The sequence below is a fragment of the Argopecten irradians genome, chromosome 6, assembly GCF_041381155.1.
Source record: "Argopecten irradians isolate NY chromosome 6, Ai_NY, whole genome shotgun sequence".
NCBI lineage: Eukaryota > Metazoa > Mollusca > Bivalvia > Pectinida > Pectinidae > Argopecten > Argopecten irradians.
The window spans coordinates 30,413,410-30,429,103 of record NC_091139.1 but is presented as its reverse complement, the minus strand read 5'-3'; the positions used below and the strand labels follow the sequence as shown (position 1 = coordinate 30,429,103).

Sequence of the window (15,694 nt, the reverse complement as noted above, 5' to 3'; positions counted from 1 at the left end):
CATCAAAGCTGCACAGCCAACCACAGTGTACTGTTATACGGCTCTTTTGATGTACATCAAATGATTAAATTATCTGTTCTGTTCTGTTGCTTCCAGTTTTACTATGAGATAGTCCAGGGGTGTATAGATTGTAAGTGATTGGAACCCCTGGAGTATCGAGATGCTCATGGTATTGATGTCACTTGTGATGAAGTCTCAGATGACTTTAAGAGATGGTTTTGTCCCTTTTCGGCTATAGTCACATTTTCAACTTCTAATTCCTCCATTTTAAAGATGCTCATTACAATAAAATGGAATCGGTGCTATTAAGGAATTACAGTTGAATATTGTTTAATTATCGCAATGACCTTGACCTCTGACAAGGTCATAGAGGTCAAAGATATTTATACCATGTAACTATCAGTATGAATTTTAAAACTTAGATTTGTGTCCATTGGCCCCACATGTAAAGGCAGCATGGTTTAGGTTTAAAGATGCTCATTACAATAAAATAGAATCGGTGCTATTAAGGAATTACAGTTGAATATTGTTTAATCATCTCAATGACCTTGACCTCTGACAAGGTCATAGAGGTCAAAGATATTTATACCATGTAACTATCAGTATGAATTTTAAAACTTAGATTTGTGTCCATTGGCCCCACATGTAAAGGCAGCATGGTTTAGGTTTCTTATTCATGACGTTGTGTGAAGCCTGGTATACACTTTGTTAATTAAGTCTTTTCCATTTTCTCCAGGATGTACCCTGTGTCTGTCTGTGTGTCCTATCATCGATTGTATCTCCATGGTGAAGCGTACAGAACCTTACATACCCAAACGTGGAATCCCACTCAACACTGGACACAACACTATGCCAGGGGTCCTTATGGAGACCAACTAGGAAATTGAGCTTTAGATAGAGGTCTTCCTCTCTGGATTTTGAGTTTGTGAAAGATACGTCTCTCTTATCAAAGGATGTAGCACCTCGCCAGGTGTTCTCCTAAAGACTGAGTGTAATACTCAAGGTTTTTTTAAGGATCCATCTCAACAAGGGACACAACTCTGTATGAGAGGATCTTAGAGAACTACAAGGGAGAATGCTACTGTGAGAGTAGTTTAGCATGACTCTGATAGTTGACTATGGGATAGGCAAGAGTTATGTCCCTTATACTAGGAATGCCAGTTTAATCAGCGACAATTTACATAAATATCTAGATATTAATTGTTACATCATGTACAATCAAACCTCAATTATATGAACTTTTTGCTTGGTCCCAAATTTGTGAGTGAAAAAATTATTTTCTACAGAAAACAATTTTATTTTTAGTCACGATCTAAATGATGCAGCATCAATTTCTACTTTCAGGGGCAGATAACTCTGTGATATACGAGACAGAATTACTAAACATAGATTTAGAAATCAATATCTTTTGTGTCATGAAAGGGGACCAGGAGATTAAAGGTTTTGTTTTGACAATAATGTTGTAAAATGCCATTATTCTCTTATCTTAATTAATTACCAGCTAAATTTTATAATTATTTTAATGGAGAAAAAAAAAAAAAAAAAAAAAGAATGTTCTCAAAAAAATTTTGAAATGCTATACATTATACACTTTAGTGAGTAAGAACCATATTGTAACCTAATATGGTTAATTTTAAATGAACATATACCTACATGTACATCTACAACTTTTGTATAATATTAATTAGTTGTTTTGGAACATTGTATTCAGTTGCATTCACATGTATAATGTACAAAGTTTTATTGTATTCTATGTACATGTACTTCATAGAAGATAATCAAAAGCATTAAAATAAACAGCAAACAATCAATTGATGTGACAAGTGTTTTTGCTATGATATATACATGTAAATATGTGAACTAGCTTTGGGTGTATGTATATTACAGTGTTATCTGTCCTTATGTCATAATATAGGTAGGTATGCATTTGTGACATATACTAGGTTTTTGTGAGTGAAACATTACATTTTTTTGAGAAAAAGACATGCATGTACTTTTATTAAAGACGTCACAATCTTTACCTGTATCCAAGAGCAGATAACTCAGTAAAATGTAGAGACAGAATTATACCCTATTTTTGTCAATCAATATATATTCAAAATATTGTTTTAATATTTCCTATCATTTATTAAAGCATCTTTTAACTCTAGCTTTACAAGTGAGATATTTAATCATGATTTATTGCTGAATATCATGTGACTTACTATTATACATGTAGCTTCAGAAAAGAAATGCCTTTAATTTTGCTTATTTCGGTATTTGAAAGTTTCCAAAGGTTTCCTGTCTCAGTGTTAAAATGGGGTAAAATGATATCAAAATGTGCCATTATATTTTTCTTAATGTCATTACATTTTAATGTTGTGAAGATATCTCTAGAGTTTGTATTAAACTGTTGAATTTGTGTATTTTTGTTGCAGTAAGTGACGTATTAGTTTCAAACAAAATCAAATCATATCAACATTCATGTATTCTTCGTCAAAGTTCCATTATTTTTCTGATCAAAATGAATGTTATGGTTATTTTTTTTAATTTTGAAACTTCTATTTCATATTCTTCTAGTCATGTTCTGTAAATGTTATCTAAGTCAGGGCTGTATTTTTGTGGTGTCTCCCTTGCATGCATTATTAAGTTTATTATCCAGAACATCCAAATGTATTATCAGGCAGTCAGACAATCACACATATTGTATATCAGTTTTACACATAAAGAATGTGATGTGAATGATATATATCAAATTGTTCATTTTTGGAAAAATATACACAATTTAATCGATAATAAAGTAGCTGCTAGTTGGCCTTTGAGTTTTGTTGTTGAGTGCTATGATCAGATCGATATATGATCTAATATTTCCACATTGAAAGTTGGCAGACGGGTCAAAACTTCCATACATATAAGATTATGGTGACATTTCTTCACCAATAAGTCATGGAAATAGCTTTGATTTCTTTAGTTTAATGTCCTATTAACAGCTAGTGTCATTTAAGGACATGCTAGGTTTAGGAGGTGGAGGAAAACTGCACCCTCGGAAACCCAGTGTTTAAACTCCACTACGCTCCAGGCTGATTAAATGTGGGTAACCAACGATTGGAAACTAGTACACTGAGAAAAAAACCTTTAACCTGCAAAACTTATGCCCCACACACCATATGGTATTTAGACTTAAAACCCAGAAGTGGAGGGCTGGTGGTATTGCAATATGTCAAGAGATCTTAAACCACTCAAAGAAAGCAGGACAGTATCCTCGATACTCCAGGAGTTACTATCCCTGATATATATCTCGTAGTGAAACTGTTGGCAGCTCAGGAGAAAAAAAATTGACCAATAACAGGCCTGCAGAGACTTCCTTTGCTGATTACAGATTCTTTTTGATTTACATCACAGGACCAAATTCAGTTGAAATTACCTGTGTGTGAGATGTAGCCTTCAGTTTTGCTATGACAAAGTACAGGGGTAGATATAAGAGGCAGTGATAGTAAACCCTGGAGTATCAAGGATGACAAAAAGACAAACACTTTTATGACAAATCTAAATCTTTATTAATTGGTAAATAGTTCGATGTAAATATCACAGGCCTTTCTAGATGATGTTATATAAATTAAAACATCCAGTATAGCTAGTAATGTATTAAACGTAAACAGACTAAACACAGGTATCACTATGAGTATCGGGAAAATAAAAGTAAGACAAATATCACTAGCAGCTGATAGTGATCAATATGAAAAATTACTCAAGTTAAAATCTGCATCATATAGTTTAAAAAAAATCATGTTATCTTATCAATGGTACACAATGTAGGACATTTTTATGACAAAATCCCTTCTTAAGATAACGTTCTCCAAATTTCCAAGGGAAAAGCATAAGATAAGGAAATCTAACTCAGGTTACGTCACTTTGCAAGGAAATTAGGCCAAATACCATTAAGTATTTCAATGATTGAGGAATACTAAATACTTTGGTTAAAGTATATTAAAAAATGTATTCTCGAAATGGATTTTTATTTGTCATGTATGACACAATATTCACTATCACTATCATTAAAATCTAATTAAAGATGACAATTATGATTTATCTAGAGTTGTCTGCCCTTGCAATTGGTGCATGCATGATATACTTGCAATTCAATGCAATATATCTTTAAGGGCTATGTCATCAACTTTTGATAAGTAATTTTCCTACTGAAACCTTAACGATGAATATTTTCTCACAAGGGCAGATAACTCTTATTCAGAAGATCAATAATATCTTAATCTGGGAAATACTACACTTTCCAGTACTAGAACATACTTCCTGGCAATTAAATATTCTCTTTTACCTGATGAACAGGCATAAACTGTTTCCAAATCAAATCAGCCAAAATCAATCCATTAATTTATTTGAAAAAAAATAATAATAATAATAATTAGGGGAGATATTTGATCTTCTACTGAAAAGGAGAGGTAATTTCTTGACTAAAGGCATCTTTGTGAATTTTGATTAAAGGGATCTAAATTGAACCATCATCTATATTTTTTCTGATAAATGATTTATGAAATCTACATGTATATATATACACAATGATTTCTACCCTATGTCATGCATGTGTGATGTGTAAAAATAAATATTGATCACAGATATAATACACATTAAATATACCCAATTTTTAAAAGTTTTACAATGAGATTTAGAATAAGTCACAAAGTATGATTCAGCTTTGTACAAACAACAAATGAAATTTTCTCAAAAGCACAATATTTAACAATTTCATATCCTTGTGTATGTTTTACTTATTAATAATCTCCATCTTTACAGGTCCATCTATGTTAGCTTTATCGAAATATGTTTGCACATATGAAATACACAAAAGCCAGCTCATAGGTATACCTATCAAATACTACCACAGTTGTTTCTAACTTTATTTTCTTAGTACATGTAATCACCTTGATAAGATAGGTCAAAAAGGCATGATATTAATATATTTTATGAAATGAAGAATTTAATTTCTTATACCTGATTTAGAATTAATTTTAAGCTGTATATTAGATTGGGACACTCAAGACTCCTCCGAGATACTTGTAATATATCTACATTCTGTAGAATTTGTACCTTAATGTAAAATACATTTAGTAGTTCACAATCTATACATTAATAGACTTTCATTTGTCACATATATCACGATTAGATAATTATGTGTCAATAGCTGTTGTTGGGTAGGTAGAAAAAACTCTAGGCATATATCGGGGTCCCTCAGAAAAGGCAATTTCCACTCTACCTTTTAAAGTTTTTTAAGTTTTTCAGAAGAAAATAATTTGAGCATTAATTATTCCTCCCAGATGATGCTTTCCAAACAGCTGATATAACATAACAATCAATACATCTAATTAATCCAAATAGATTACTGCAAAACTAAAAACATGTAATGATTCACGAATAACCTTAGCTATATAATGAGGATTCATCTGAACAAAACTCACAGAGGTTCTCATATACATTTGAAACAAATGTGCATAATAATCATGTTCAAAAAATGAACTAAATTTACAACTTATGTAAAATTAAATAAACAACAGATCATGAAAAAATGATATAGTAAACTATATATAGTTAAGAGTAATATGTAACATGTGAAAGTAACAACATAAATTCAGAAACATTAATTATGAGTCCTATCAATTTCAATGGAATGTTTACAGCATTTTGCAACAAAATCATTCTAACCTATTAGAGTGACTTCCCTTTGGTTCACTCTGTTGGTTAAATGATGGATGGAGTGAAATGAAGGAAAGTCATTCTGATATATCAGAATACAGCATGACATTTTGTGTCAATGTTTAGTTGATTATTTAGAGAAATCTGATGTTAAACAAACCTATTAGTGTTATTTTTAACACAGAAGTATACCGATGGCACAATAATTAGAGACACAGTAGAACGGGGGTTTAGGAGGCAATTTACTAGCACTTCTCTATGATATCACATTGTATGTAGGTATAAGTTGTATCGGATACGGCATTGATGAGACATTTAATATCTATTGATATGTACTTACTTAAAGACATCTGAATAATATGTTTATGTCAGATTTTGAAAAAAGTGTCTATTCATAGCACTATGAATGCATCTTCTTGGTATATTTCCTTGTTTTAAGTAAACTGTATTGGAAAATTTCAGCAAATCTCTACATATGCACTCCCATTCTACATAAATAGGATCTTTAGAGAGAAAATCACAGGTAGTAGAAAACAGGGGCCATAACTACAGGTCAGAGGTCATACAAATTTAAACCAGAGGTCAGCCAAGACTTGACCTTTGATCTATAAATATAATAATAATAATTTACAACAGAAAAAGACTATAGATTTCTCAGTAAATGTTGAGCTTTTCCTTTTGTCTGTAAAGTTTGCTGTACACCTCTATGCTTCCTCAATTCTATGGTTTTCCATCATTACAAGTCGACTGTAATCTTCACTAAGACTGCTGATTATAAGATGTATATAAATATCTCACTACATACATTTAAAATAAATTAACTATGCACTTTTAGTACAATGTGAGGTTGGTCAGCCATCCTGGCCTCATGATTAGTGGACGGAGAAGAGATATATCACAGATCTTCAATAATGAGTGTTTGTTGCTATGGAGACTGATCTCCATGGTAACCCCTGATTAGTTAAGAACCAGTGTTTTTAGCAGGTCCAGGTACCTCTCAATGTCTACCATTCCCTTGGAGTTTCTGCATTGGTTGGCAGCGTCCTCCATGTATTCCCTGCGGAGTGGGATTTTGTGTTTGAGCGATTCCTCTATCAGTTCGGAGATATGGACTCGGCCTGGAGATCAGAGATTAAATATTCGTTGTACTGTGGAGCATATATATCATGTTTTGATTCTATAGTCATTCTGACCCACCACATTTACTTCCCTTGATTTCACACTTTGCACTGTATCTCACTTAACAAAACTGATGGATAAGTCTAAGCTTATAAGTTTACCACAATCCTGTACACTTTAAAACCGCTTCATTTCATTTACAATATTTTCTTGATGGTGTTGGTACCAATTGTTTTAATGAGTTTTTTTTATGTAGATGTATAACTGACATAAGCCTGTTGACAAACAATACATGTTTACTATTCATGTCATTTAATTTAATCACCCCTGAAATATTATAATGAACTGTTCCAGTTTTGGAATAATTTAAATGTGTCTTCAGGGATGCATAAGTTAACCTCACAGGATACTATTTATAGACCATACCAGATACTATACTAGACAAACCTGATGATCGATAGCTCCTTTCATCAATCCCGTACAGACTCTTTCCTAGATTTGTGACCGTGGATAAAACGGCCTGCCTTTCCTCACGTTTATTGCGCATCAGTTCCTAAATGAATAAAAAAGGTAAATTTAATATTTCATATTGTCAAATATTAATTGCTACACACTCATGTTTATGTTTCATAACAAGAATCTTGTAGATGTCAATGCAGGCTATTTTTTGTCTGTAGTCTGTGTGTTCCTGTATTAGTGTAATAGCTAGTATACTATAGGTGTGAGTACATAGGTAAACTTCAATTTGTTGAATAGAAAAGATGATATTTACAAATTGATGATGATCATGATGGCAAGAAAATAATTTTACATTGATAATGATTAAAGATGTGTTTAAGATTGATTGTTAAAGGAAATTTTGACTACTAGTAATTACAAATACAACATACATGATCTATATAAACATTTCATGGGTTTACTGTATAGAACTGCAGTCTGATATCTAACACCAAAGTGGACATATCAACCAGTGTTATCTTGCAAGAGGTCGAAGGTCACTCAGCAATATATCGATTAACAATTACTAATACCTGGGTATTTCATGTTGCTAGGATCTATGAGAGAAAAAGTCAACAAACTACATGAGGATCAAATGATAGCATTATTCCATATCTACATATTACAGAGTTACTTCCCTTGCGGGTATAGGTATTCATTGTGACATCATTATTTTGTGAGCTAAACTCATGTCAATTTCTCTGATAAGGTATAGTAATGACACTACGCTCACAAACACATGACATCACAATGACTACCCGCAAGGACAAATACAAAACAAAAAAAGAACTCTCTGTAATATGCAAATACATAATATAAGTTTATTAACTGAATCTGATAAGAAACCTTACAATAGACGTGATATGAAAAGTTGACAGCTAGAACATGACGTCTTAATTATGTGAATGATAGAATAATTATATGTTGCATCTGAATGTTGAATTTATTATTTGACGAAAGTCAGAAAATCTATATCTTAATCATAGGATAATGTCCTAATCATAGGATAATGTCCTAATCATAGGATAATGTCCTAATCATAGGATAATGTCCTAATCATAGGATAATGTCCTAATCATAGGATAATGTCCTAATCATAGGATAATGTCCTAATCATAGGATAATGTCCTAATCATAGGATAATGTCCTAATCATAGGATAATGTCCTAATCATAGGATAATGTCCTAATCATAGGATAATGTCCTAATCATAGGATAATGTCCTAATCATAGGATAATGTCCTAATCATAGGATAATGTCCTAATCATAGGATAATGTCCTAATCATAGGATAATGTCCTAATGTCCTAATCATAGGATTATGTCCTAATCATAGGATAATGTCCTAATCATAGGATAATGTCCTAATCATAGGATAATGTCCTAATCATAGGATAATGTCCTAATCATAGGATAATGTCCTAATCATAGGATAATGTCCTAATCATAGGATAATGTCCTAATCATAGGATAATGTCCTAATCATAGGATAATGTCCTAATCATAGGATAATGTCCTAATCATAGGATTATGTCCTAATCATAGGATAATGTCCTAATCATAGGATAATGTCCTAATCATAGGATAATGTCCTAATCATAGGATAATGTCCTAATCATAGGATAATGTCCTAATCATAGGATAATGTCCTAATCATAGGATAATGTCCTAATCATAGGATAATGTCCTAATCATAGGATAATGTCCTAATGTCCTAATCATAGGATAATGTCCTAATCATAGGATAATGTCCTAATCATAGGATAATGTCCTAATCATAGGATAATGTCCTAATCATAGGATAATGTCCTAATCATAGGATTATGTCCTAATCATAGGATAATGTCCTAATCATAGGATAATGTCCTAATCATAGGATAATGTCCTAATCATAGGATAATGTCCTAATCATAGGATAATGTCCTAATCATAGGATAATGTCCTAATCATAGGATTATGTCCTAATCATAGGATTATGTCCTAATCATAGGATAATGTCCTAATCATAGGATAATGTCCTAATCATAGGATAATGTCCTAATCATAGGATAATGTATGTCCTAATCATAGGATAATGTCCTAATCATAGGATTAATGTCCTAATCATAGGATAATGTCCTAATCATAGGATAATGTCCTAATCATAGGATAATGTCCTAATCATAGGATAATGTCCTAATCATAGGATAATGTCCTAATCATAGGATAATGTCCTAATCATAGGATAATGTCCTAATCATAGGATAATGTCCTAATGTCCTAATCATAGGATTATGTCCTAATCATAGGATAATGTCCTAATCATAGGATAATGTCCTAATCATAGGATAATGTCCTAATCATAGGATTATGTCCTAATCATAGGATTATGTCCTAATCATAGGATTATGTCCTAATCATAGGATTATGTCCTAATCATAGGATAATGTCCTAATCATAGGATAATGTCCTAATCATAGGATAATGTCCTAATCATAGGATAATGTCCTAATCATAGGATAATGTCCTAATCATAGGATAATGTCCTAATCATAGGATAATGTCCTAATCATAGGATAATGTCCTAATCATAGGATAATGTCCTAATCATAGGATAATGTCCTAATCATAGGATAATGTCCTAATCATAGGATAATGTCCTAATCATAGGATAATGTCCTAATCATAGGATTATGTCCTAATGTCCTAATCATAGGATAATGTCCTAATCATAGGATTATGTCCTAATCATAGGATTATGTCCTAATCATAGGATAATGTCCTAATCATAGGATAATGTCCTAATCATAGGATAATGTCCTAATCATAGGATAATGTCCTAATCATAGGATTATGTCCTAATCATAGGATTATGTCCTAATCATAGGATAATGTCCTCCTTTATTAAAATATATATATCATTTTCAAAAGAAAAGAAAAACTTCTTTCTGAATTGTAGGGAAAACACATGTAATGCTTACTACTACTAGTGATATTTTACCAGAGCATTTTCTGATAGTAAGCATTACATGTACAGTATTTGATCAGTAAATGTTGTTGGATAATTGAACCCTAAATATGCATAATGTAGATTTGAAAATCAAATTAGTATAAAACCTCTATATGCTAGCCATGTTTCATTTGAAATTCTTGTTCATGACATGTGTTCTCCCATACGTTGTTTCAATAATCCATTAACTTCATTGCTGGTTTTTTATTCAAGAATTTCACATAAAACCACCACTTTCCAGAAACTGTTTATCACTGTTAGATAGCAAGCAAAAGTATACAGAAAATATATTGAAGAAACCCATTAACCCAGAAGATGTTAAGAAAGAGTTCCTTTTGTGACACACATAATACACATTACACTATAAATATATACTCACAATCTCCTTATAAACCGATAATTATGAAATAAAATAGCAACAATTCAATCCTAAGTGAGTGACAAAATCAAATACACACATACACAACAAAAAACACACTGTTAAAAGCTTAAGGTCGCGTTGAAGGGAGATGACTCTTTATCTTCATTCTCGATTATTGATTCTAAAATCTATTATTATCCATAAAGCACTGTTACTAATAAATAACATCTGAATCAAATTTCTTATGGCAAAATCACAATATATAGATATATGTTTTTACAGTATTTGATCTTATGACCTTGATCAATTATTCAATGTCTCTGATGATGACCTTGACTTTTCAACAAATTAATAATTAACTATAATCTAGTTCAATATTTTTGTAACATTTGGGCACAATCAAGAATACACTTGACTGATAAAAAAATCTTTGAATTACATGTAATTAAAGTTTTTCAATACTAATTATAATGTTATTTTTCATTCAAAAGAAAATTTCAATGAAAACAAAAGTGCTATATAACTGTTTTTTAATCATTAATTTTAAATGCAGACATTTAATTAGTTGTTAGCATATTGCAGTCACACTTTCATTTTAACATCATGCATTCTAATTAGTATGTAGAAAAAAATCTCTGAGTCATCTAAATCACCAAACTCATTGAAAACCAATCTGAATTTAAAATATTTTAGGACAGTCAACATAAAAAACAACCTCTAGGAACTCTTCAATTAGAGAAAACAAAGTACATGTATGAAGTATGTCAAAACCAGATTATTTAGAAACCCACTAACTCCATGAGAGAATTACCTCATTTCGTTCTTGCAATGCCTTAATTTCATTTTCCATCTTGGTTATCTCATCCTGCAACTGTCTGGGAGACTGTGGTTGGGGGAAATTGTCTAAAGGTGGGTATCTCACCTGTGTGTTAGACAACGATGCTCGTTACTATGACGTTCCACACCCAAAGTCTAATTCTTTTTCTCTACCAGAGTTGTCTTTCCTTTTACTAAGTTTCACCTCTGTCAACGGCTCAAAGGAGTTTCAAGATTTGAGATGCATTATAATTAAATAGAGGATATTCCCTGTTTCTTGATGAATACCAGTTATATTTTCATCAAGAAACAAGGAACATTCAATTTATTACATTTTTTTCTCTCGCTTCTATTTACTGAAGACCATCACTACTAGTTCTGCCAAAGAATATTCCCCCATTGTATGGCACAAAATTATTTGCCCTTGTGATTGTTAAAAATTTTGTGAGCATAACGTCCTATTTTTACGTAAATGTTTGGGCATAAACTGATGAGGTAACAATAAAAATGCAGAGTTTAAGAGGTCAGGGTCATTCTGTGAAGCGTTGACCGAGGTGAACAAGGGACCATAATCTACGAATTCTGGGAGAGTTTTGATCACCAAAATTAATGATATAACTATCAATAACTCAATTAGATCTATATGCTTAGGTATACTCATAATGACCTTCATTTTAATGATAAAGTAAAACAAATATCTCGTGTTATTTCTCCAAATAATCAATAAATTTTCTTATGTATTCATAATTTCACATTGTATTCCAGTGTTCATAATTTCACTTTGCATTCCAGTGTAATCATGGTTTGCATGAGTTTTTTATACATGTTGATATTCAAAGAGTGATTTGAATCTATCACTTACGCTTATTATCAATGATAAAATAAGGATTAAGGATATTATCTAATATGTTTACATCATCTAAAGGCTAATGGAAATGAGAGACACTGTATACCATTAACCAGTCAACATATTCAACCCTGAAATTTCATAATGGACTGGTCTAGTCATTGATTTGGAAGATCCTAAATGTGTCTCCAGAAGTGAATGAGTTGAAACCTTTCCATAGTTCTATATGTTATCAGTATATCTAGCCCTATATCACTGCTGGTGTGAAAAGAAGGGAAGTAACTCTACATCTGATAGATCAGAATGGTTGTCTAAATTTCATCAGTTTTGTTCTGATGTGAATGAAGCTCAGAGTTACTTGATCTTTTTAGCTGGTAGTGTAAATTAATTGCAGTTCATTAATTAACCATACTTTAAAAGCATGCTTTATGATATAAAGTTTAATTCAGGTTAAGTTCAGAAAGTGGAGCGTGCAAAATTTAATCGATAAAATTAATTTATACAGAGTAGTTGGTAATTCATATCTTATAGTGATACAACATTTGCCCACCTGATTTCTTTTACCCTTTTGGAATGAATAAAAAAATCCATTCATTTATATTAATATATTTCAAGTTATACATGTAGTTAAATTTAGATAATTGATAACTTAATATTTAATTTTCAGTTAACATAGATATACATAGACCTTAATCAAGAAATGAAACAATCTTGATATTTTTTTTTCAAAACTCAAGGACTCAATAGGAACAAAATTTATGGACTTACAACATGCTAGCTAAACAAAGAAGATATTAATGTTATGCTGTGTTTGGATGATGTATAGACAATCTAACTGTGGTGTACATTAGTTGTGCGACTAGAATAAAGGTGAAGTTGTTATCAGATTATTCAGGAACGTTTTCCTCATTTCTTTTTGCATTTTATGAATGAATTGTAGTTGTTATTCTCTATGAACATTTCATAAGTTTTCGGTTTTTTTTGATGGGTGGAGAGGGGTTCTAAGTAAGAGAATGGTCCGTGCTGTTGTGGATGTGGTTTGGAGACATTTTATCCTGATTACGTACTTTGAATGCAACATAAAACTTAAATAGCCACAATCTACTACAAGAAATGTTCTTCTCAAAACAACCCTGGATGTTCAAAGAAAAAACTTTAGCAACCAAACGAACCATTTTTCTACGATCACAGATCCCACTCTATACACACACAATGAAGTGGTCCCTGGTGTGGCTGCAGTCTAGCCGGTGACTAAAACACACAGCGGATATCACACAAGGGAAAGTATAAAAACCAAGGATGGACCTTGTTATTTCTATATCAAGTGTGGCCATGGTATTTTACTTATATGTGTTGTGTATATATAAAACAGACATCAAGAACATAACTGAGATTACAAAAAGAGTAACATATGAATAGATGTTTCCATGTAATAAAATTTTCATGCATGTACATGTTATGCATAAATGATACCCTTATGGAATAAGTACAGTAGCACAGGTGAAATTCACAGGTAAAACACAGGTAAATCCAGGTTTACTTCTCTGAAATAGACTATAATCCTTGTCATAACATTCTGCTAATTATCAGATTATAAAAAGTGTGGCCATGGTATTTTGCTTATATGTGTTGTGTATATATAAAACAGACATATTCTGTATGGCTATATATACAAAATAGTAATGTAATTATCTCCCCTTAACAGTATTTCAGTGCTATTTCATTATAAGATGTGTCTTCTAATAACATCTACAATGTTGATGTTTAACAGTGTGCATTGATCTTATAAAACACAAATTGGAATAAGTAGGATCTTGACAGTATAATATAGTCTTCAAAGTCTCCAATCAAAAATGATTGTGATTTGATAGCGTTTATAAAAGATAATACTATAGGACTTTATTTCTAACTATAAAGTCCTATGATGGGGAAACTTGTTCAGTGTAGTACATAATAATGTGCATCGTCTGTAACTGAGTATTTTTGTTAATCTGTGTGTTAGTAGTGTGTGTATATAATGTTGACAGAGAGCCAGGGGAAGAGATGATAAACAACAGAAGAAGAGAGTAGCAGCCAGGGAAGGACAAACAAAACTAAATATAAACTACAATATATTTGGTTAGAGGTGGGGCATCCTTACATTATCGCCCCGATAAGACATCTGTTGAGCGCGACTTGGTGATGGTTCCCGCCTGTAGGACTGGCTGCCATTGTAACCTTGGTTATATGCGTCTCCGTTGCTAAAAGAAGGTTGGTAGCCATTGCGCTGCCAGTGTTCCTCTTGTGGATGGTCTGATTGCTGTCGGTAACCATCATAGGGCGGGTTGTCACGGCGAGGAGATCTCGTCGGCCATGTATCATACATCTCCAGTGTGGGTTTGGCATACTCTAATGGACGCTTACTGCGTGGGAGTTCCAGACCTGTGGCGTCCGGTTGTAGCATCTCAAGTACACTAAGGAATGCCTCCCAGCTGTAAAATAAAGCAACTATCTCCTACAGAAGGAAACAACAAGCAGTCTTCTCGGACAATTAGAACCAAGTACTCAGACACAGGTATATTCTAAAACCATGAAATAAAATACAAATTAGGTGTATGTATTGTAAGAAATTTTAAAAATTTCAAAGAGACTGACTTCAGATTAAAAAAGAAATTGTTAACCAATCAATAAATCAAAAAATTACATTTTTTAAGTGTGTGGATCATAATTATTTCATTAAATGGTGGTATTTTCACATATGTGGCAAGCCTGTAACGTATGTGCTCAGAGATAAAGACACGGGATAATTTCTGTCAGCACAGACCAGTGCATTGCTCCTTTTATTGATAAAACAAATGAAGATTTTCTGCTAGTACAATAGTTCTAGGATAAAAACTACTATATTCTCTGAACAGGATAAAACTCACTATATTCTCTGTACGTGCGTTATGAGAGAAATGTTTATATAGATTATAACAAATATTTTTAACTTACTCATGCAGGCCATCGGGTGGAGGTCGTCTTTTCATGTATAGAAGGTCCTTAAATACATTACTGGGCAGCGTCACACCATTTTTGTACATTACATCAAAGATCTGTTCAAGAGTAAGTTATCATTACATTTTATACATTACATCAAAGCTCTGTTCAAGAGACAAGATATCATTATAGAGATTCATTTTCTGGGCTGTAACAATAAATTCAATTTCTGAAGATACTATGGTCAACTAAGTAATTTTGTAGGGACTTTATTTCAACTTTTTCTCCCAAACCACTTATTCATGACAATTTAATTTTGCACACTTATGATTCTACTTGACTTGTATTTGAAATTATTTCTCTTCAATTTATTTCTCTAATTTCCTATCACCCACCAAATGTGAAAATAAATCACACATGG

The 15,694-nt window shown here is 32.1% G+C and overlaps 2 protein-coding genes across 9 annotated transcripts in view; one reads left to right on the top strand and one right to left on the bottom strand.

The window, feature by feature from the left end:
- The window catches only part of LOC138325607 (dihydropyrimidine dehydrogenase [NADP(+)]-like), a 32,134-nt gene extending 29,340 nt beyond the window's left edge, over positions 1-2,794 (top strand). Inside the window, exon 23 of the mRNA XM_069271377.1 lies at positions 737-2,794. Coding sequence (XP_069127478.1) covers positions 737-879 — 143 coding nt within the window. The 3' untranslated portion in view covers positions 880-2,794. The remainder of the gene's footprint in view (positions 1-736) is intronic.
- A 1,512-nt stretch (positions 2,795-4,306) lies between these two features.
- Positions 4,307-15,694, bottom strand: part of LOC138325608 (uncharacterized) — a 93,467-nt gene continuing 82,079 nt past the window's right edge. For 6 of the 8 annotated variants that reach the window (XM_069271378.1, XM_069271379.1, XM_069271385.1 and 3 more), the window contains 5 exons: positions 15,289-15,389; positions 14,456-14,786; positions 11,464-11,574; positions 7,252-7,357; positions 4,307-6,803 (listed from right to left, as the gene is read on the bottom strand). In XM_069271378.1, coding sequence (XP_069127479.1) covers positions 6,643-6,803; positions 7,252-7,357; positions 11,464-11,574; positions 14,456-14,786; positions 15,289-15,389 — 810 coding nt within the window. In that variant the 3' untranslated portion in view covers positions 4,307-6,642. Of the gene's footprint in view, positions 6,804-7,251; positions 7,358-11,463; positions 11,575-12,865; positions 12,881-14,455; positions 14,787-15,288; positions 15,390-15,694 lie in introns of all 8 variants that reach the window. The other 2 variants (XM_069271380.1, XM_069271381.1) reach the window with 2 other exon arrangements.